Here is a 24,002-nt window from a genome sequence, read left to right as displayed (position 1 = left end):
CATGCACTCTTCCAAGCTTTCCAGCACTGGGGACTCTCTTACAGTTCCCCTGCTGTGAGCACATGCAGTTTCTTGCAACTCCTTCCTTAGGAATCCAGAGAGCATCTCCTAGTCCCTGTGGCTAGGGGCCTTCTGGCCAGGACCTAGGCCAACCCCATGCCAGCACCCTCCCCCATGAGACCTACCCCTGGTCACCTAGGAGGACAGGCCATTAACCACACAGCAGCATTCTCCTCAGCCCCTCCCTTTGCTTCAGGTTTGCTGCACAGCAGTCCAAAGCCAACAGCTCCATGGGGTTCCTCCAACAAGACAACACTACATCAAGCCTTCCCAGAGTCCTCCTGAAGCCTACTCTCTCCAGGCTTTAGGTGAAGGAGTGGGGCTGGATGACAGTCAATGCATGGCAACAGTTCACTCCAAAGAATCTCTTTACGAATCTCTTTTCTCCACATTCTATAAACATTTTTATCTTTGATCCAGTTCAAGAGTCCAAGACTCACAAAATCAGTGTGAGCACTTCCTTTGTAAATCCTGTGCGTGGGATTTATCTCATAATCACTTAGGTTTATCATAGCCATTGCGCTGGAGAGCCCATCAGAAGGGAGGCAGGAAAAGTGTAACCACCTGTTACTTTGACTATTCCCAAGTCATAAAATAAGAAAAGAGTAAAATGTACTACACGTTTCTAGCTGACATTTAAAAGAATCCGTGATAAATTAAAAGCATCAGTGATACTTACATTCTTAGACAATTACTGAAATGAGCCCTATTTAAAAATAATTACTCAACACTCTTAAACAAATTTATCTTATCTATGCATTGCAAGCAGAAATAGAGGAGGCAATAGAGACTCAAAAAACAATAGAGAAAATTAATAAAACCAAGAGCTGGTTCTTTGAAAAGGTGAACAAAATTGACAACCCCCTGGCCAGACTCACTAAAAAGAGGAGAGAAAGAACCCAAATAACCAAAATTATAAATGAAAAAGGAGAAATCACAACGGATACAGCAGAAATACAAAAAAACCATAAGAGAATACTATGAACAACTATACGGCAACAAGTTTGACAATCTGGAAGAAATGGACAATTTTCTAGAATCTTACAGCCTGCCAAAACTGAATCAAGTAGAAACAGACCAACTGAACAGACCAATCACTAGAAATGAAATTGAAGAGGTCATAAAATCACTCCCTACAAATAAAAGTCCAGGACCAGATGGCTTCACAGGTGAATTCTATCAAACATATAAAGAGGAATGGCGCCCATCCTCCTTAAACTCTTTCAAAAGGTTGAAGAAGAAGGAATACTCCCAAAGACATTCTATGAGGCCACCATCACCCTCATTCCAAAACCAGACAGAGATAGCACCAAAAAAAAAAAAACTATCGCCCAATATCATTGATGAATATAGATGCGAAAATTCTCAACAAAATCTTAGCCAACCGAACCCAACAACATACCAAAAAAATTATACACCATGACCAGGTTGGGTTCATCCCAGGTTCACAAGGATGGTTCAACATACGCAAATCAATCAGCATCATATACCACATTAACAAAAAAAAAAGTCAAAAATCATATGATTTTTGACGCAGAAAAAGCATTTGACAAAGTCCAACATCCATTCATGATCAAGACCCTCGCCAAAGTGGGTACAGAGGGAACATTCCTGAATATAATCAAAGCCATTTATGATAAACCCACAGCAAATAATACTCAATGGGGAAAAACTGAAAGCCTTCTAACTCAAATCTGGAACAAGACAAGCATGCCGACTCTCACCACTGCTCTTCAACATAGTTTTGGAAGTCTTAGCCACAGCAATTAGACAAACAAAAGAAATAAAAGGCATCCATATAGGAAGAGAAGAGATCAAACTGTCACTGTATGCAGATAACATGATACTATACATAGAAAACCCTAAGGATTCAACCCAAACACTACTTGAACTGATTAATAAATTCAGCAAAGTAGCAGGATATAAGGTTGCATTTCTGTATACCAGCAATGAAATGTTAGAAAAGGAATACAAAAATACAATACCTTTTAAAATTGCACCTCACAAAATCAAATACCTCGGAATACACCTGACCAAGGAGGTAAAGGACCTATATGCCGAGAACGATAAAACTTTAATCAAAGAAATCAAAGAAGATGTAAAGAAATGGAAAGATATTCCATGTTCCTGGATTGGGAAAATCAATATTGTAAAAATGGCCACACTACCCAAAGCAATCTACGGATTCAATGCAATCCCTATCAAATTACCCATGACAGTTTTCACAGAACTAGAACAAACAATCCAAACATTTATATGGAACCACAAAAGACCCAGAATCGCCAAAGCAATCCTGAGAAACAAAAACCAAGCAGGAGGCATCACTCTCCCAGACTTCAAGAAATACTACAAAGCCACAGTCATCAAAACAGTGTGGTACTGGTATCAAAACAGACAGACAGACCAATGGAACAGAATAGAGAACCCAGAAATAAACCCTGACACCTATGGTCAATTAATCTTTGACAAGGGAGGCAAGAACATCAAATGGGAAAAGGAAAGTCTATTCAGCAAGCATTGCTGGGAAACCTGGACAGCTGCATGCAAAGCAATGAAACTAGAACACACCCTCACACCATGCACAAAAATAAACTCAAAATGGCTGAAAAACTTAAATATACGACAGGACACCATCAAACTCCTAGAAGAGAACATAGGCAAAACACTCTGACATCAACATCATGAATATTTTCTCAGGTCAGTCTCCCAAAGCAATAGAAATTAGAGCAAAAATAAACCCATGGGACCTCATCAAACTGAAAAGCTTTTGCACAGCAAAGGAAAGCAAAAAGAAAACAAAAAGACAACTTACTGAATGGGAGAGAACAGTTTCAAATGATGCAACCGACAAGGGCTTAATCTCTAGAATATATAAACAACTTATACAACCCAACAGCAAAAAAGCCAATCACCCAATGGAAAAATGGGCAAAAGATCTGAATAGACTGTTCTCCAAAGAAGATATACAGATGGCCAACAAACACATGAAAATATGCTCAACATCGCTGAGTATAAGAGAAATGCAAATCAAAACTACACTGAGATACCACCTCACACCAGTCAGAATGGCCATCATTAATAAGTCCACAAATAACAAGTGCTGGAGGGGCTGTGGAGAAAAGGGAACCCTCCTGCACTGCTGGTGGGAATGCAAACTGGTACACCCACTATGGAGAACAGTTTGGAGATACCTTAGAAATCTATACATAGAACTTCCATATGACCCCACAATCCCACTCTTGGGCATCTATCCGGACAAAACTCTACTTAAAAGAGACACATGCACCCGCATGTTCCTTGCAGCACTATTCACAATAGCCAGCACATGGAGACAACCCAAATGTCCATCGACAGATGATTGGATTTGGAAGATGTGGTATATATACACAATGGAATACTACTCAGCCATAAAAAAGAATGACATAATGCCATTTGCAGCAACATGGATGGAACTAGAGAATCTCATCCTGAGTGAAATGAGCCAGAAAGACAAAGACAAATACCATATGATATCACTTATAACTGGAATCTAATATTCAGCACAAAACATCTCCTTAGAAAAGAAAATCATGAACTGGAGAAGAAACTTGTGGTTGCCTGATGGGAGGGGGAGGGAGTGGGAGGGATCGGGAGCTTGGGCTTATCAGACACAACTTAGAATAGATTTACAAGGAGATCCTGCTGAATAGCATGGGGAACTTTGTCAAGATACTCATGTTGCAACAGAAGAAAGGGTGGGGGAGAAAATGTAATTGTAATGTATACATGTAAGGATAACCTGACCCCCTTGCTGTACAGTGGGAAAATAAAAAAAATTATTTAAAAAAAAAAAAAGAAATAGAGGAGGCAGAAGCCAAGGAATCAAAATATTTTGAAATATGTAAAAGCTCCAGTAATTGGTGGCCAAAGTGCCCTTTTTAAGATATAAATTTTATTCATTCATTTACCAAACAAATATTTACTGAGTACCTCCTAAGTTAAAGTTCTATTGTATTTAAACTTTAAAATATTTAATGCTGGGAGTTTCCATCGTGGCTCAGCCGTAGCAAACCCAACTAGTATTCATGAGGACACAGGTTCAATCCCTGGCCTCACTCAGTGGGTTAAGGATCCAGCGTTGCCACGAGCTGTGGTGTAGGTGGCAAAAGTGGCTTAGATCCAGTTGGCTGTGGCGTAGGCCAGCAGCTACAGCTCCAATCTGACCCCCTAACCTGGGAACTTGCATATACCTAGGATATGGCCCTAAAAAAGCAAAACAAAAAAAAGAAACCAAAATTAATTCTGACTTTACTTATCCAGTTAGTTTTAAGGTATGTATACACACACACACACACACACACACACACACACATATGGAAAATGCACATCAGGATGAAGCTTAGAAATGCCTATTACTCCAGAATTACCTGAAAAAGCATTGCTGTAATATCTAGACAGGGTCTGCATGATGTCTTTTGAGTGCTGGGTCCACGGCGCTATCTTTCTGTAGGTTTTTACGCGATGAACAAGCTGAGAACCCCCGTACTGAAGGGACAGGGTATCCCCATGATCTTCATAGAGTTCCTCAAATAACCTAGGCAAGAGACAAACGCTAAAGAACTTCACCCAAAGTATTACACTTGTTATTCACTTAGCCACAGACTCAAAACAAGTCTTTTACTTTGTAAATTCTTTCGAGCCTTTCTTTTCAAGTAGCCTCTTCAACATCTTGAAGATAAATGCACATGTAAAATATGTTACATTTTATAGCCATAGTCTAAAAAGCAAAGTCACAGACAATGCAAAAAAAAAGGAAAAGAAAAAAAGAAAAAGAAAAAGGCACAAAAAGCATAACCCATAACCCAATAAAACCAGACCAAAGTGATTCTAACTCTATTAAAAGACTCCTAACTTTTCAACCTGCTAGATCAATTTACCTCCCATGGCAGAAATTTTCTGTTCTCTCTGAATTGCCTTTGGAAAAAAGGACAAGTTTTTGTCACAGACAAATCATATTCTTTTCTAGAAATACGTTTTTGAAACGTGTGCTTCTTCAAGTGCCTGTTAAGATTTTCAGTGCAGTGATATATCTGGATCTGGCCATTGGTAAGCTGATCACTTGCCTTGACAGAGTCTGTGTGACCATCTTAGATGACCAGTAACAGCTTTCACTGCATTTTCAAGAAACAGTACCTCATGTGATGCCATGGACCCACGGAAGAAACAGTATCACCGAAGAATCATTTTTTTAATCTGTCTTATATGTTTAATTCAAAATATGTGAAGCCACATTACTTTTTTTCCTAATGCAGGCTGGATTTGCTTTTCAGAAAACTCACTAGTTTGGATTTATCCAAAGTACACGGTGTTTACTGATAATTAACACGAATAGGAATACAAAAATCATGTTGACAACACAAAAGACTTTAATAGAAATATATATTACAGAATTAATATGAATAATGTCCTTTAGCAACATCATTTTTGAGATGCTAAAAGGAGAAACAAGTTCATGAAGTCCTTATTATTAATCAGGTTTGCTTTCTTTCATTACTGGCATTCGCAAGGCAGAAAATCAAGCTCACCTAACTGCATCTGTATCAAACTGTAGATTTGGTTTGTCAATTAATCCCAAGGAATACAGTTGATAAGCTAGAGCACATTTCCCCACCATAAACTGTGCTGTGTTGGTGCGATCCAAACAGTCCACACAGTTGGTTCGAAGAACACCAGTCTAGAGAAAAATATACCGTGAGACTGTCAATCATTATTCAATCACCAAAATGACTTCCATCCTACTTTAGATTTCTTTATCAAGTAGAAGAAAAGCTGTAGGCAGGATATTATTCCTGAACAAATAATAAAGATCATTTTTTAAAAATTGTATTTGTTGTTCATGTTGCTGCAATAGCATCACGACACCTTCTAGTCTATATTTGAATGGTTTTTTTTATATTAACAAGAAAAAATAGCTAACATTTTCCACATGTACAAATTAGTAAAATATGTGCTTTTTTTCCCCCCATGATCTATCTCCTTAACTGCACGAACCAAATATTCAGTGGTGGAGGCCGTATCATTCTTAAATAATAATTTAAGAATGTATCTAGCTCATTTTCCAAAGCCATTCTAATACATTTTTTTCACACTTCTGTTTACGTTTTTTATTTCCAATAATAAAATTTATACTACATAAAAATCTGTGGGACATTATGATTTTAGCAAGCCATCCTTTGCAAGAGCTAAACACTAGCAGTATGGTTTTTAAAACTTATTCTCAAATGATTAGTAATTTTGCATTCAATAAGAAGTCTCTCTCTTCATGGTTGCTTTCAGAAAAATTACACACTGTGGATACAGATTCTATGCATTATTAATACAATGTCATCTATACCTGCAGGCGACCAGTGGGAATCACACATCCTCCTAGTTCATTCCACCTGTGTTTAAAAATACATGCTTTAATTTAAAAAAATTTAATGGCATAATCTATATTCATTTTTGGTACCAGCTCTTTATGAGAATCAAAGTACTAGGCTGAAGCCCCTGAATATAATCAGCTGAGTCTGCTTACTTTCATTCTCAGATAAGTGAATAATCAGGTAACAGAGATGGAAAGCTTTTCCTTCTCTGAGCAAAGCAAGGCCAGGAAAGGAGCATCTTAACCAGCACTCCACCCCCACATCGCAGCGTTGTGCCACCTGTGTTCAACCAAAAATCTCTTTCACTTTAATTTAAGCCCACTTTCTGTTTGGTCTCTATGGATATGAATAATAATTGCAGGGCAACCTTGTAATAAAATCTTCCAAGCCTTAGCCTTCTCCCCACACATTAGGAGGCTCTCCCTCCTCCAGCTTTTCTTCATGGAGCTTCGTTATGTTCCTTTGGTTATTTTTACAGACTTCCTTATTAGTTTCATTCCAACGTATTTTCCCCAAACGCATGGGGAAATATTCTAAGTACTATATACTGATATTAATTTTTTATTTAATTCAAAATATTTTCATTATTTAAAAGAAGGTGCAGTGCAGAAAAGAGTTAACACAGCAGATCCAGCTGCTACCCTAAGAAAGGCCTGCTTCCGAGGTTGGCTCTTGGCTGGCATCTGAACTTCAGTCCCCCGCCATTCCCACGACAGACAAGAGTGGCTCACTGTGCCTAAACTGTTTGTACAAACAGTATGGTTTTGCTCAACATCCCCTTTCCTGCTGGGACGCTGACCTTCTAGGAGGTGCCAGGCAGATGCTGCTATGGAGCCACCTCCAATAAAACCCTGTGGCACTGAGTCTTTCATCACCTCCCTGATTGACATTTTACACATACTGTCATGGGTCGCTGGGGGACAGACGCATGCTCTGTGTGGTTCTACAGGGGAGGACTCTGGAAGCGTGGCCCTGTCTTCCTCTGCACTTTGCCCCATGTGCCTTTCCCCTTGCCTAATTTTGCCTTGTTTCCTTAAACTCTAACAAATCATAGCCAAGAGGACAACAAGATACTGAGTCTTGTGAGTTCTCCTGGTGAGTCACTGAGTCTGGAAGTGGTCTTGGGGACCCTGGTCACAGGTGCCCTAAAATTCAAACTATAACAAAAGGATTACTTGCAAAGACATATACACCAGTGGGGGGGGGGGGGTTTGTTTTGCGTGTGTTTTTACCATTACATTAAATTTGTTAACCGAAAATAAAATGCAGAAAATATATAATATTGGTTCCTTAAAAGATAAATAAAACATAGATGCTTGATCTGAAGAAGCTCACAAAGTAGTCATGAGTAAAGACTTGTGAGCCAATAACTATAATGTAAATTTTCATTAAAATGTTAGTATAAGTACTAATCTATAATCTCTAGGAAAAAAAAGTTGTTCCTATTAAATACTGAAAAATAGAATTTGTCACAGAAAATTTTATTTCACAGAAATATTTCACATGGTTATTCTAGGAAGCAAGAGCTTCGATGGCTTCCACTCAAGGTATATACCCGCCAGAGGAAATCCCACACCATTCTGAATGTTTATTCCACAGTCACATGTGCAGCTTGTCTCATCTCCCCAAAGGAAAAAAATCCGTCCATCTCCCAAGTAGTACAAACTGCTCAAATTTAGAATATTTTTTCTATAAGGGCAAAATCCTTGACTTCTAAAAAGGTTTTAAAACGCCATACATACTTTTCATCTGGCCGCAAAATGCTACAGTAAGAATCGGGGCGGTTTACAAAGAAGCCTGTTTTCTTCACCACGCTCTCTGCAATCACGTTCAGGCGATCCAGAACATTACACAGCTTGCTGAGGGTGAGGAAGAAGAATCAGAGAAGTGACAAGAGCCTGACTCTTAATACATACTTATCCCCACCTCTAAAGCAAAGGCTACAGTAATGATACATAGGGAATGAAATCTGTAAATATCTGGTTTGCAGTAAATAGGAACATTGTAACAATTAGTTTCTAGAATGCAACATGTGCTCAAAACTAGCATGATCAGGTGCAACCTGACAGGAAGGGCCTGTAACTCAACAGCAACCACTGGCAAGCTTTCAACTTGGCCCATGACATCCCTCTGCAAGAGCTTTCACTCCTCAGAAGTGGAGTCAGTTATGCCCAGAGGCATTCACAAAATGTGAAGAGAACACAACACACAGTGTGGTGGCAGGGGAAGAAAACACTGAAATACAAATGAATACAAGTGGCACCAACCTATAACCAGGCTTATATTCTAGGAGGGTGTGCATGTGTTTGCGTGTGTGTGTGTGTGTGTGTGTGTGTGTGTGTGTGTGTGTGTATGTGTATGCATGCACGCACACACACAAAACACATGCACACCTCTAATGCATGCGTATATGTGTATGCATATACACATGCATTAGATGTATATCTAATTACATAAAATGATTCAAAAAAAGTACAATGACTTAAGTGCAGAGCAATTAACATTTTCAAAAAGGAGACCTCAAAATGAACCTAAAATTTGTATGATGCTTAGTAAATGAGTAAAAGGTCAATGCAAGGTTAATGAAAGTTCCTTGGATGAGATGAGTTTTGAATCAGTCTTGACAGGTAACAGAAAGTGGGGAAAGCACCCTGCTGAGGGCTGGGGGGTGGGGGGGGGGGAGGGCGAAGAACAGGAATCGAGCTTCTGGAATAGAACCCTGGCTGCTACACTGGGTGCAGAACATGAAGCTTAGTTTTTCAGAAAACCGAATAACCTGGGAATAAAGTTATTACAATCTGGAACCGACCAGGTTGATGGGGCTTGAACATTACATGAAAGCCTTTGGATTTACTATAAAGCATAGGGAGTTAGTGCAGGTTCATCCATAAGTGAGATATAATCTGAAAGTGGCGTCTCAGCAAGTGATTCGACAGGGAGATAGAAGGAAATCAGTAAAAAGTGAAACTAATGCCTTTAAGGAAAAGTAGCGGCAGAGAGCTGGTCTCCCATCACTAGACATTTCAAAAAGAATTTGCCAATGGTAAAAAATGGTAGGCCAAAAAAAAAAAAAAAATTGGACAATTTACGCCCTCAAATTATACACCAGTAGTTAAACAGCCCCTGAAGCAGGTTCATGAAGGAAATTAAAAGATGGACACTCACTTTACCAGAGAGATGGGCCTCCTGATCACAAGAAGGGGAAACTATAACCAGACACATAAACATCTATTCACCTTTTGGTGTACTTGGCCATATCCCAAGGAATATAAATAATCGTGTGCTCAGGAGGCAAAAACTGGTTGAGGTAGGTCACAGCAGCTACGAGTTCTTCACTCAGGATTCTCTCGTGCTTTCTTTTCTCTCGTTCCTTCACCAAAAAAGTTAAACATTTTCAGTGCTCTAACTACTTTAAATCAGAGGGACAGATTTTTAGTGTAACCTTACCACTAAGACAGGACAAAAAGCCTCAGTGCTAAACATATGAAAATGAAACCTGCCTAAAAATTAAAATAATATAAATACAAAGAAATAAATACTTCACTGACTTACAGTTAACAAATACTGAGCACTGAAGACTCAAAGAAGGAGATTAGCTTTCTTCCTTGTCACCTCCTGCAGTCCCAAGGAGCCCACCTCACCCTACACAGGCCGGCCCTACACACTTCACATACGCTGTGGCATAGAAGAACTCCCCAGGGACCAGACAAGGGGAACCTTCAACCCCAACCAGCTAAGGACCAGACAAATCTACAGGGCCTGGATGGATAATCCCCCAAACTGGTAGAGCAGAGAGCACTTCTGCAGCCCTCACATGGTTTTAAACTTGACTCTCGTAAAAATCCCATCTAAGTAGCCAAGGGAGTCCCTCTTCCCCTTTTACACTGTGGCTGAATGAACCGAAGCTGAGAGGCATTCATGGGACTAAACCTGACAGTCTACCGCCTCCCCTGCTGTACCTCTTTAGACACCACACTGCCTCCCATTCAAGAGGGACAGGCGTATGACAGCCCAGCTCTTCGGCTGCAGTGCTGGCTCTGCCTCTTGCTAGCCACATGGCCTTGGGCAAGCTTCTCAACATTCCCAGGCCTCCATTTCTTTAGCGATAAAATGGCAAACAGGAGTATCTCCATTGTATCATTACCGTGAGGTTTAAATGAGATAAAGCATGATCATTTCTTTTTTTGGGGGGGGATCTTTTTGCCATTTTCTTGGGCCACTCTCGTGGCATATGGAGGTTCCCAGGCCAGGGGTCGAATCGGAGCTGTAGGAGCTGTAGGGGTTGAATGCGGGATCTGAGCTGTGTCTGCAACCTACACCACAGCTCACGGCAACGCCGGATCCTTAACCCACTGAGCAAGGCCAGGGATCGAACCTGCAACCTCATGGTTCCTAGTCGGATTCGTTAACCACTGCGCCACGACGGGATGTTTCTTACCAGAGCATCTGACACATGGTAAGCATTAATAAAAATGAACTATGTTTATACTTATCCTGGCCTTCACTTAGAAACAAATAAAAACACAATTAATTTCAGCCATAGTGACAGGGATGCAGTGTTGAAGCACTATTGCTGCCATCAGAACAGGTCTATGATGACATGATGATTTCAGCCGTGATGATTACTTCTCAGTTGTCATGAATTTAATTATTTAAACCAACACACAAAAAGGTATCTATTTTGCACAGCTGAAGAAATCAAATGGAGGAATTAGAGAAGAAGTGATTAAGAAGAGTGTTAAGTCAGTTAGGGATGAACTTATTTTTACACCTGGGAAAATGATATATCTGGACTTTTTCTCAAAAGCACTTTACATCAACCAGAGAAACAAAAATGCTTCACATGTCTCATGTCAAATCCAAAGTTTAGTGAGATGCAAGAACAGGTTATCCTTCGAGCATCTCGATGTAGAGAAGCTGCCTTATGCACTGTCTGCCCAGAGTGGATTAGTGTGTGGACTGTTTAGTTGACCTCCTTCAGGTCACAGACCTTTAAAAAAACCAAAGGAAAACTTCACATATACTAGTGATTTTGCATATCATTTCCTTTTTTTTATTGCTTTTTTTTCCCCCACTGTACAGCTTGGGGACCCAGTTACACAACATGTATACATAATTTTTCCTCCCATTGTCGTGCTCCATTGTAAGTATCTAGACATAGTTCTCAGTGTTACACAGCAGGATCTCATTGTAAATCCATTCCAAGAGCAAGAGTTTGCATCTGTTAACCCCAAGTTCCCAATCATAAAATGGGAAAAAGAAAGTCTATTCAGCAAGAATTGCTGGGAAACCTGGACAGCTGCATGCAAATCAGTGAAACTAGAACACACCCTCCCACCATGCACGAAAATAAACTCAAAATGGCTTAAAGACTTAAATATAAGACAAGACATCATCAAACTCCTGGAAGAGAACACAGGCAAAACATTCTCAGACATCAACCTTATGAATATTTCCTCAGGTCAGTCTCCCAAAGCAACAGAAATAAAGGTGTATCATTTCAAAGTGATCAGAGACACCCTCCAATGGCCATTCAAGGTGTACGATTCCATCAGATCCCTGGGTGACTTCCTCTTGATCCCCAGTAACAGCACTGAAGGTGTAAGGACTACTGCACCTACTGTTTGTCAAACTTCCACATGGGTGGGGAGGGCAGGAGATAGTTCATAACACAGGGCAAAAGGGAAATCGAGCGAAGTATTTCACTTTAGTCACTTCATATGGAGGCAGAATAAAGGGTAAATATCCTTTGATATCCTGCTACACACACACACACCCATGCCTCTTTGAACCCATGTGCTTAGTTACATGGTCCTCTTCTAGCAGCTGGCTCATAGTCTTCCTCCCCACCCCAAGCTCAGCCTTGGTCCCTGCTCTTCCTCCTCCATTCCAGCTAAGCCATCATTCCCATCCTCACCTCTCAGATCAAGTCATCACCACAGGTAACTCCTCTGCCTTCAGCCTTTTTTTTTTGTCTTTTTGCCTTTTCTAGAGTCTGCTCCCGTGGCATATGGAGGTTCCCAGGCTAGGGGTCTAATCGGAGCTGTAGCCGCCGGCCTACACCAGAGCCACAGCAACGCCAGATCCTCAGCCCACTGAGCAAGGCCAGGGTCGAACCTGCAACCTCATGGTTCCTGGTCGGATTCGTTAACCACTGCGCTACGACGGGCAACTCCATGCCTTCAACCTTTCTTATCCAGAATCTCTTTTCCTTTCAGACTGACAGTTTTAAACACTCCGCCTCCAGAGGACCTCAGCCCACTGACAGCTCTGCTTCCTCCATCACCGTCTCCATTACTCACCCCCCTTCTCCAGCTCAGGTACCGTGTCCACTTTGAGTCAACTACTACTACCAACAGCCAAAACTCCTTGGATCCTATCTTATTATGTCATACCCGTCTGGCAAAACTAAATGAATCTAATTATCTACTTCCTCTGTACCCACCCACAAGCCTGGCAAGAAGTTAGGCAGGAGCAGAATAGTTCCATTTCAGAAATCCTCATCACCAGGGAGTTCCCACTGGGGCTCATGGGTAACAAACCCAACTAGTATCCATGAGGACTCCGGTTGGATCCCTGGCCTTGCTCAGTGGGTTAAGGATCCGGCGTTGTCATGAGCTGTGGTGTTGTTTGCAGATGTGGCTCGGATCCCACACTGCTGTGGCTGTGATATAGGCCAGCAGCTGCAGCAGCAATTAGACCACTAGCCTGGACACTTCATATGCCTCGGGTGCAGCTCCCCCACACCCCACACCCCAAAAAAGAAGAAAACAAAAAACAAACAAAAAAACACCTGATGAAAACAACAACTCATCTCCATTTCTCACTAGGGACTTCCTTTCCCTGGTACTAGGCCAAAAGGTCCTCCCAGAGCTTCAGTCCACTTCAACCACTGCCCTTGGTGGCAGTAACACCAGTGGGCGCTTTTTGTGTCTTCATCGTACTTGCCCCAGTAACATCCTTTGCCACTGCTGACCACTTACTTCCTTCACCATGAAAAGGGCTTCATCTTGGTTGTCCTAACACGGCACTCCTTGTGTTTCTCGTACTCTTCTGTTTTTTCACTGACTCCTTTGCAGGCTCAGCATGGACACTAAGAGCTGGAGGTCCTCATGACGAGACTCGAGGCTCCTTCCTCCTCTCACTCTGTACCTTCTGTACGGACATCCCCTCCAAGCCCAGGCTTTCAAATATCACTGGTGCACGGACGAGTCACAAAGTCACATCTCAGCCCAGACCCCTCCTCTGAGCTTCCACCTCACACACCATCCACCTACTCACCACCTGCTTTGAGAGGCCTCAATCCAGCTCAGACCTCAGCATGTCCACCCTACTCAGCATCTTCCCCCACAGACTGAGTCTGTGTTCCCTGCCTCACCATCCACGCCCTCATCCCCACCCTGAGTAAGCCAAAAATCCAGGAATCAGGCCTGACATCTCCCTTTCCCTCATCTCAGGCTCAGCCCATCACCAAGTCTACTGCCTGCGTCCACTTCTCTCCACCTCTACCCACCATCCTGGTCTAGGCCCGTCACCCCTCTACTGGATAATTATAATGGCTTCCTATGTGGTCTTTCAACATCGACTTTAGCCTCATACCAATTCATTTGTTCTCTGTGATGAGGTCAGGATAATCTTTTCAAACAGAAATCTGGTCACCATCCTCTCAACCATACAAAACTTTCAGTGGCCCTGGCTCATCAGGATAAAGACCAGACTCATTCTAAACCCCTACAAGGCTCTGCTTGTCTGGCCATAGCTCCCTCTTCAGCCTCATCCCCAACAGCTTTCCTGCCCTCATCCTCTGGGGCCCAGTCGCACAGGCCTTCTCTTTGTCAAAAGCACCATATTCCTCTTCCAAGAGCCTTTGTATTTGCTCTTCTGAGGTGAATACTATTCCCTTTTTTCTTGGCCTTGTTAATAGCTCTTCCTTCAGGCTGTGCTGACTCATCACTTCCTCAGGAAGACTTCTCTCCACTCTAAGTTCTCACAGCACCATCATCCTGTCTTGGCATGTTTGTGTTGTGTCACCATTGGTGTCAGATTGCAAGCTCTGGGAAGGCAGCAACTGTTTCTAGGATTGCCTTGGCATGAAGGAACCCTTCAAAAATGCTTGTTAAATAGTGGACCGAATGGACTTAAGATTCCCTGTTTTTTAATTAAATTGAACTATACTAATTAAGCAACCTCTCAGAATAATCGCAGACACCACTAGGCTGCTGGCCACAGCCACAACCATAACCAAACAAAATCCTTGCTTTTCCTACTCTCAAGGTTTTCCTGGCTGCACACCAAGATTCTTTCAGTTTACTTGGTTGGAAAAGAGGCAGATACAAGTTCTTATCTGGTCTCCCTGCCCTCCAGCCCAGGCCTTTTCTGAGTGCCTACTTCTATACATAAGATATACTGCCCAGACAGTGTGCTCTGACAAGGAGGCACACAAATATGATGCCAAGCCACCACTCTGTCCACCTGATTCTTGAGCCATGGTTGCACCCTAATTTCTCAGTCTAGCCTTGAGATCCTTGTACCACAAATTAATCTGCCCAGCAGCTCTTCTACATTGTCAAGGGAAATGGCTGTGTCAAGGCCAGACTGTTACTATTTAAGCTCCATGCTTCCTTCTCTAAGCTCTCCTGGAGACTAAGGCAGGATTTCCTCCAAATCTAGTTCCTCCAAGAAATCAGGAGACAGACACACTCAATGCTCTCTTCCCTAGGGAACACACCACGGATTCTCCCAGGTACCCAGGGAAGAGGCCGCATGGACTCGGAGGCCAAAGGACAGTGGCTCAGACAGTTCAGACACTGGGCACCATCACGGCATGGTAAATCTGCCAATCCGCCAGTCTCTTCTCTGGGGAGAGGTAAAACAGGCTTGGCAAACCCCTCGGTGTTGTCCAGCGTGACTGAATGTCATAAAGCAAACAGATGAGCACATTATACCTTCACTAAATTCAAGATGATGATGGGGGAGCCAAACCTCTGAAGCATCTGGTCAAAGTGAAGGGCAGCCACGTGGGCAAATGGATCTGCCTGATCCACTGTGGGGGAAAAGGAATAAATATCAGAATGAAAATTATAAGGAATAAACCAAGTACAGGGTTTTGTTTTGCTTTATCATGTCTAAAGAGATGCAATTCAACTAATCTTCTCGTGGTTTCACATCTCAGATTCTTCTTGAGCTTATCAGACATTCTTCATGTATTTACTGAATCTGAATGATTCTTACCTTTCTGAATATAATTATATTTACATTTTCTAACGTAAACAATTTAGTGGCCCAAATTAAAAATACATATATACAGTTAATGCATAAATGATAGTCCCTCTGCTAAATTACCTACTTTGCAGTACTAAAACGTCATTAAAACCTAGGCATTTATGACATTTCTGTGACAGTAGTTCATTATTTCTAATTGTGGGTAAAGAAGAGTTATGTTTAAGAGGATTTTTCTACACACGTGTAATAGGTGGCTTAGGCATCATAGTTGAAATGTCCTGAGACCAGTATAAGGGAACTGATCCTCTAACTTGTACGTAAGAAGAGTAACTTCCTGCAGTAAAAGACATGACAGAAGCATCGCAGAGTATTTGTTCAGTTTCCACTTCATTTGCAACATCACCCTGGGAAAAAAAGATGCATTTCCAGATGTTTATGATCTTAGAATTTTTTAATGGATAAAAATTTCAAGCACACAGTGAAAATATAATTCCTATTCTTAGAACATTTTAAAAGGGGTAAATATTGATCAATATTCGACATGCACATTAAAAAAAGGAAAATCATTAAAATCCAATAAAGGAAGGCAATTAAAAATAGCAGAGAATAGATGGGGAAAAAAATCAATTTAAGTAGCTAATAACACAAGTAATAATGAACAGCTTGAGTGATAGAAATGGCAGAGAAGGAGAGAAATAAAAAGCAATTCCATGCAATTATAAAGGAGGTTAGGAAGACCAGTGAAATATACAAATTCAATTCTCAAGACCAAAGAGGAATGAAAGGATGAAAGAAAGAATGAGATTCAAACAGAATGCCTGATAGACAGAAAAAAAAAAAGTCTTGAAATAACTTTACTTATACATGGATGAAAGGATATGACAAAGAGTAATTTCAGAGGCATTAACAACATGCCTATGTAATTACCCTTGAAATATTCAAAACAGAGCTTTTTCTTAAAGCACCAGTTCTGTTTCCATTGTTGATATAATTTTAAGAACAAATGTTGCTATTAAGGCAGGATCAAAACCTAATGTCTCAATCTGTCTACTCAATCACACATCTGTTCAAGATCCCAGTTGCCTACTGTAAATAGAGATGGAACACTCAAAGGAGATTACATGACCAACAGGGAGGCAGATGAATTGTTGTTATTTTCTGCGGGTGAGCAAAAGAGGGAGCCTGCCTTGAGCCAAACTAAAGCAGAGGGAAGGGGGTAAAGGGTTTCCATGCCTTACGCTATACTCGATCTCCTTTTAGTCGCCACACTAAATATGCACTACATTTTTTTCATACATTAGAGAAATGGCTCATCTTCCACAATATTAGACCCTTCAGAACTCCTTAAGGCATTGCATCACTTTTTCTGAACATCTGTACAGTAGTCCTATTTCTCACAAGTCTCAGACACTCCAGAGAATTCATTATTCTCTTGATCATGTCCCAAACTAAGGAATTCTACTTTTGAAAATTCTACTCCCGTTTCCTCTGTCAACACAGCTGATGTAAAAGTTAAACTGCCAGCAGCACTGCTGTTTTTCCGTCTTACCTCACAGTTTGCACCTCTCTTGAGAAAACGGGTCCCAGCAAACTTACTGGATCTTCTAGCTATTAAAGTGACATACACGGGTCGTCCATAGATCAAGAGCTCTTGGAAATCAAGTTAAAGCTTTTATGCATTCATAACTGTCACACCACACCAAGAGAATCATTACGTCTTAAATGTATCTTGTCCAGTGGGAAAGAACAGCAAAAAGCTCTGGCCAAGAATGGGACACATTGGGTCTAACTGTTCTCTTGAATTATGCAGGTGTTAAGGCAAAAACGAACCTCTCTCTAAGGAGTGGTTTCCATGAATTTCAGACAAAATGGCAACCAGATATGGGGTTTCTGACCAAGGGAAGACCTGTGGTCCCTCCCTATAGCCAAGTAAGGATGTGAACAGGTACAACTAATCCTTCCTTGCTCTTCAGAGACCACATCCCTGTCAACGTGAGCATATGTCACTGAACAAGGGGTTTAAATTATGAAGCAATATATAACTGAGAGAATGGAGGTTAGCACCTCAAATTTGTCACCTCACTGCAAAAACACTTGGGACTGTTCAACCAAAATACAGTTTATCAGTTTTGTCAGCTTACTGAACTTTCTGAGCCTCGGTTTTATTATTTTTTTGCTTTTTAGGGCCACACGTGCGGCATATGGAAGTCCCCAGGCTAGGGGTTGAAGCAGAGCTACAGCTGCTGGCCTATGCCACGGCCACAGCAACTCAGGATCTGAGCCTCATCTCCTTCCTATACCATAGTGCACAGCAACGCCAGATCCTTAACGCACTGAGCAAGGCCAGGGATCAAACCCGCATACTCATTGATCCTACTCAGGTTCGTTAACCGCTGAGCCACAAAGGGAACTCCCTCAGTTTTATCTTCTGTAAAATAGTCTAAGTACTTTAAAAAAAAAAAAAGTAACTGGTTTTATTAGGAGGTTGGGAAGACTAAGTTAGGTAATGTGTGCAATATTTACTAGTGCCTGGCTTCTAGTATACACTCAATAAATAGTAGTTACTTTTATTATCATATAGACTTTAGAATTCATTAAATGCTATATAAATAGTTGAAATGATTTCTCATTTCAACTAATAAGCTTTAAAATAATAATCTGTAGTGCTAGTAACTATTTAAAAAAAAAAAAAACCCAAACACTCATTGTGGTTACTATATGCCAGGCCCTGAGTTAGGTCCTGACAAACACAAAACAGTTTAGAACCACCTTTTAAAAACTGGCCTTGCGAAATGGTAGCATATTCTTTTTTAGTGTCCTTGGTGGTGAAAACTGTATGTTTTTCCCAGGCAGATTTTACTTTTGGAAACAGAAAAAGTTATACAGGGCCAAATCTCACTATGCAGTGAACGATTGAGCAGGTATCTCACTCACTGGTTGAAAGTGATTATAAAGCAATGAGTTGTTTCAAGTGTAGCATATAAACCTCACTCATCTTCATTCCAAAATTCCTCTGGGTCTTACCTAGCCCCTCCTCGCCCTACTTGCCACAAAGAAGGTAGCACAGGCCCTCTTGAGGCCAACCTCTCCAGCTGCACCCCTGGATTCCCTTCCTCCCAAATGTTCTGGTGCAAGAAAGCGTCATGTTGGTTAATCACATTCATCCATGTAAGACCCCAAACAAACACTCCCTTAAAGTTTTCATACTGTAGATCTTTAAAAAACCTATGACAGGAGTTCCCATCATGGCTCAGTGGTTAACAAATCCAACTAGGAACCATGAGGTTGTGGGTTCGATCCCTGGCCTTCCACAGTAGGTTAAGGATCCAGCATTGCCGTGAGCTGTGGTGTAGGCTGGCAGCTACAGCTCTGATTGGACCCCTAGCCTGGGAATCGCCCCATGCCACGGGAGCAACCCTAGAAAAGGCGAAAAGACAAAACCTATGACATTTGTAAGAACGTCAACTAGAAAGCATGCTAAGGGAGTTCCTGTTGTGGCTCAGCAGGTTAAGGACCCAAAGTTGTCTCTGTGAGGATGTGGGTTTGATCTCTGGACTCACTCAGCAGGTTAAGGATCTGATGTTGCAATAAGCTGCAGGGTAGGTCACCTATGAGGCTTGGATCCTGTACTGCTGTGGCTGTGGCATAGGCTGCAGCTGTAGCTCCAATTTGACTCCTGGCCAGGGAACTTTTATATGCTGCAGGTACAGCTGTTTAAAAAAAAAAAAAAAAAAAAAAAAGGAAAAAAGAAAGCATGCTCAGTGCACAAATGCCCTACATGATCTCAAAAAGGTAGAGGGAAAAAACCTGAACACCATTTCTAGAAAGTATATACTGCCTTCCTATACCTGGTAATGTAATAGCACATTCTTGACAAGTTTCAACATAGCTGGAAACTTATTAGAACAAAAGGCATTTATAAAATTGAACTCATCAGCTTAAACCAAGGTTCAACTACAGCTATTTAACCTATTACACCCCCTTCCAATCCAGGCCTTCATTACATTAGACCTGAACTGCTGTCATCTTTTCCTAATCCATGTCCCTCGTTCTAGTCTCATTTTACTTATTCCAGCTTGAAAATGGCCACCAACTCAAGCTTCCTAGGTACTAATTTGTATGTTACCCTTCTGAAAAAAACTTTTTTCTTTCTTTTTTTTAGGGCTGCACCTGCAGCATATGGAGGTTCCCAGGTTAGGGGTCTAATTGGAATTACAGATGCCAGCCTACACCACAGCCACAGCAATGCCAGATCTGAGCAGCATTTGTGACCTACACCACAGCTCATGGAAACACTGGCTCCTTAACCCACTGAGCGAGGCCAGGGATCGAACCCGCAACCTAGTGGTTCCTAGTCAGATTTGTTTCCACTGCACCACAACGGGAACTCCTGAAAAAAACTTTCAAAAATTCTAGCACCAAATCCAATTCCTTAGTCTGACCACCAGAACAATCTGGTGACTGCAGTCTGACTCCCCTAATCAATCTCCTTCCCACTACATCATACCTCCAGGGGGTTTTATATACTAACCCCAAATATACTCTCATGAACGTTTCCATCTCTGCACTAATGGTGCTTCCCCAACCCACGATCTTGCTGCCAAGGCCTGCCCTTTGGTTAAGGCCAGACCAAGTTCGACTTTTCCCTATGAGCCTGCCCCATCCTCCCTACCCATCACTGAGTCTGTTCCTTCTCTCAGGTAAGAATGAAACTCATTAGCTCTATCATTTCCTATGTACAGAGCATTTTCTTCCTTGTTAACTGTCTGTATACATAATCAATCTCCACTCCCCTCTGTATTTCAACTACGTGGAATGCATAGATAATTATAATCTGTTGGATACGGAGATCATTATAATCTTATCATTCATACATAGCTTTCTACAAATTGGTAGAACATCAATTTAATAATATATAGCTTAATTTTTTTTTTTAAAAAAAGGATACTTGACTGCCCACAGAACCCATGAATAATATACAACAGCCAGTCACGGTGCACGGTGTTTTTAATTATATCCAGAAGTTCGCCGTTCCACACATACTTCATATAAGGCTCGCTACAGATCCCAAATACGCCTGAAAAATAAGAGTTTGTATCAAAAAGATAAGGAAATGGGTTGACATTCAATTCATTTTTTTAAAAATTTTTTGAACACGCCCATAGTATGCCTGGGCATGGAGCAAACCCTTGCCACTACAGCAGCTGGAGGCACAGCAGTGACAATGCTGGATGCTTAACCTGCCAGGCCACCAGGGAACTCCCTCGATTCATTTTTAAGTTCTTAAACTTTTTTGCTTTTAACTTCAAAATAAAAGGCCTGATTAATCACATTGCCGTTTTCAGTGGATATAGCTCATCTCATCACCCAGAGCTGTGCTGATTCTGTACAACGTTAAAAAAATTGATTTGTGAGAGTTTTTAACTTAAGAGAAAAGGAAGCAGGGGGATTAAGGACACTTGGACAAATACATGAATAAGGCCGAGAGACAGCAAGAACAGTGGCTGGGGCATCACTCTGGGGTGAGAGTGCAGGGTCCAAATCCTGACTCTGCCTCATCAGCAGAGTGACAGGTGCAACCAAGAGGGTTATTCACTACCTCAGTGCCCCTGTTTGCTCATCTGCACCTGTATCAAGCAGTTGTTGTAAAAGATGAAGTAAGTTGTTAATGCACATAAAATGCTCAGAAGAAGTCTGGTGCCTTAGTGATTCATCAGTGGCAGTTATTACATCAAGCCTTTTTTTTTTTTTTTTGGTCTTTTTAGGGCCCCACCCATGGCATATGGAGGTTCCCAGGCTAGGAGCTGAATCAGAGCTGTAGCTACTAGCCTACGCCACAGCCACAGCCACACAGGATCCAAGCTGCATCTGCAACCTACCCCACAGCTCAGGGCAACACCGCATCCTGAACCCACTGATGGAGGCCAGGGATCGAACCCACATCCTCATGGATACTAGTCGGATTCGTTCCTGCTGCACCATAATGGGAACTCCAAAATAAAATTTTTAGAAAACAAATAAAAAATCCTAAACCCTCTTGGCCCTTTCCGTGACATTACACTGAGCATGAATAATACAGACATGGATTGGAATCCCGTTTTTGCCACTTGCCAGCTCTGTGACCTTTGTCAAGTTACTTAACATTTCAGAACCTCAATTTTCTTAACTGTAAAATGATGTTACGACTCACCTCAGAGGTACTGTTCAGATTAAATAATTTATGCAAAGTGACTGTGCTGCCTGATGCAGTCAAGACTTTTTAAAAATGTATTATTTTCCTTTCCCACCTACCCTGACACCTCTCCCCTCACTCTCTCTTTCCTATCAGTTCCTCCTAAGTAGCAAGAGAGTAATGCATCCTTCTCTACAAAATAAGCTATGTCCTCTTCACCAGAACCTGTGAATACATGATGTCACATGGGATAAGGAGGACTTCAAGTTGCACGTGGAACTAAGGTTTCTAATCAGGCAACCTTGGGAGGGGGAGACTATTCTGGATTGTCCAAGTGGACTCAACATAACCACAGGGTTATGAGAGAGGAAAACAGGCGTGAGTGACAGAGGATGTGATGAGGGGAAAGTCCTTGGCCAGCCATTGCTGGCTTTGAAGATGGAAAGGGCAAGAAAAAGGATTTTCCCCTAGGGTCTCAAGAAAGGAATGCAGCCTCACCGACACTTCAATTTTAGTCCACTGAGACCTATTTTGGACTTCAGACCTCTGTAAGATAATAAATTTGTGTAGTTTTAAGTCACTGAGTTTGTGATACTTTTTATAGCAGCTATAAATACCTCACACAAGTTATTATCTATCATGCAGAACTGTTCTACAATAGTTAAAAAAAAAAAAAAAAAAAAAAAAAGTAATGGCTTTCAGAGGCTTAATTCAGATCCCAGAACAGACACTCAAATTCAGATCTGAGATGACACAGAGTGAAAATTTGGTGATGTTTTCAGCTTTTCTACTACTAAGTATGACATTTAGAAGAAATGATGTAACACATATTCAAGCACACGTTACCTTACCCTCCCCCTGTCTCTAGTTGCATAGGTCCCCATTCAGATGTCTGAGCCACAGCAAATTTCTATGATTTAGATGTTCTGCAGTAGGGACAGTGCACCAGGTTAGGCCTTAGCTCAATCTGATAAACTAACAAGAGTCAAAAGCAGTAACAGAGACTGCATTCAGTTGAAGCAACAGTCTAAGTCTTCTTACAAAGGACCAGAACCTTTGGCAAAATGCTAACAGAGCACAGCCTCTTTTTTTTTTTTTTTTTTTTTTTTTTTTTTGGTCTTTCTGCCTTTTCTACGGCTGCTCCCGTGGCATATGGAGGTTCCCAGGCCAGGGGTCTAATTGGAGCTGTAGCCATCGGCCTACACCAGAGCCACAGCAACGCGGGATCAGAGCCGCGTCTGCGACCTACACCACAGCTCACAGCAACGCTAGATCCTCAGCCCACTGAGTGAGGCCAGGGATCAAACCTGCAACCTCATGGTTCCTAGTCGGATTCGTTAATCTCTGAGCCACAACAGGGACTCTGCCTCTTCTTGAATGTCCTGTAAGGACATATATTCTGGGAACATACATGCTACCTCTGCACCACCACCTTCATCACTGTCATTTAAGTTACACTGAGGAAGGTGCACAAAGATATTACTGGCTTTTTATGTTTCCACAGTAAGTCCAATTCAGCTAAACTGCCCCTTAACTTTCGAGTTCGAAACAACTCCTTCACAACATTTACTTGAGCAATGCCTCTGGCTTTAGAATTCTAAATCTTTCTAATTAGATCAACCCCCAAATCTAGGGGTAAAAGTACCAATTCTTTGGTGGGACTGGTTAGTCTCAGAACTCCAAGGTCACCCGAGACTAGTCACACAGAGTTCCTACAGTAATCCCACAGTGCTCCTTGACAGAAGCAGGACCTGTGAGGGACCAGTGGGTCAAGTTGGGATGAATCAAAGTCATCACAGCTCATGACCTGCTGCAAGGGTACCTCTGGGCCTCAGCTTCCTAATTAGCCTTTATTTCTTTAAAAGTAGCATTAGACTGCTGAGCAGAGTTTTTATGAAGATTAGAGATATTACATATAAGTGTCTAGGGTGCAATGGGCAACCCATAGTAAAATTTTTCTAAAACTCAGCCTATTTGGAATTGGTCTCTATGAAGGAAATTAAGGTGTGTATGCTCCAATATTTAAAAACAAAAACTAAATTCTCCATTCAAAGACTAGAGCTGAATGTACTACATAAAGAGTGCACGAGGGTGTGGCTCACTGGTTAACGAACCTGACCAGGATCCACGAGGACACGGGTTCAATC

The 24,002-nt window shown here is 41.6% G+C and overlaps 1 protein-coding gene across 4 annotated transcripts in view; it reads right to left on the bottom strand.

The window, feature by feature from the left end:
• FIG4 (FIG4 phosphoinositide 5-phosphatase) overlaps positions 1-24,002 on the bottom strand; it is a 144,980-nt gene that overhangs the window by 75,450 nt on the left and 45,528 nt on the right. For all 4 annotated transcript variants that reach the window (XR_014818215.1, XM_021068077.2, NM_001243250.1 and 1 more), the window contains 9 exon segments: positions 20,632-20,760; positions 17,233-17,333; positions 15,925-16,087; positions 15,407-15,504; positions 9,698-9,831; positions 8,204-8,320; positions 6,434-6,479; positions 5,625-5,773; positions 4,467-4,633 (listed from right to left, as the gene is read on the bottom strand). Coding sequence is in view for 3 of the 4 variants with exons in the window: in XM_021068077.2 (XP_020923736.1) it covers positions 4,467-4,633; positions 5,625-5,773; positions 6,434-6,479; positions 8,204-8,320; positions 9,698-9,831; positions 15,407-15,504; positions 15,925-16,087; positions 17,233-17,333; positions 20,632-20,760 (1,104 nt within the window). In the remaining variant the exon portion in view is untranslated.

This window comes from Sus scrofa, chromosome 1 (genome assembly GCF_054392235.1).
Source record: "Sus scrofa isolate SSC_HxYL_T2T_F1_AM1 chromosome 1, Sscrofa_HxYL_maternal_Yorkshire_Landrace_v2.0, whole genome shotgun sequence".
NCBI lineage: Eukaryota > Metazoa > Chordata > Mammalia > Artiodactyla > Suidae > Sus > Sus scrofa.
This window is presented reverse-complemented; position numbering and strand designations above follow the sequence as displayed.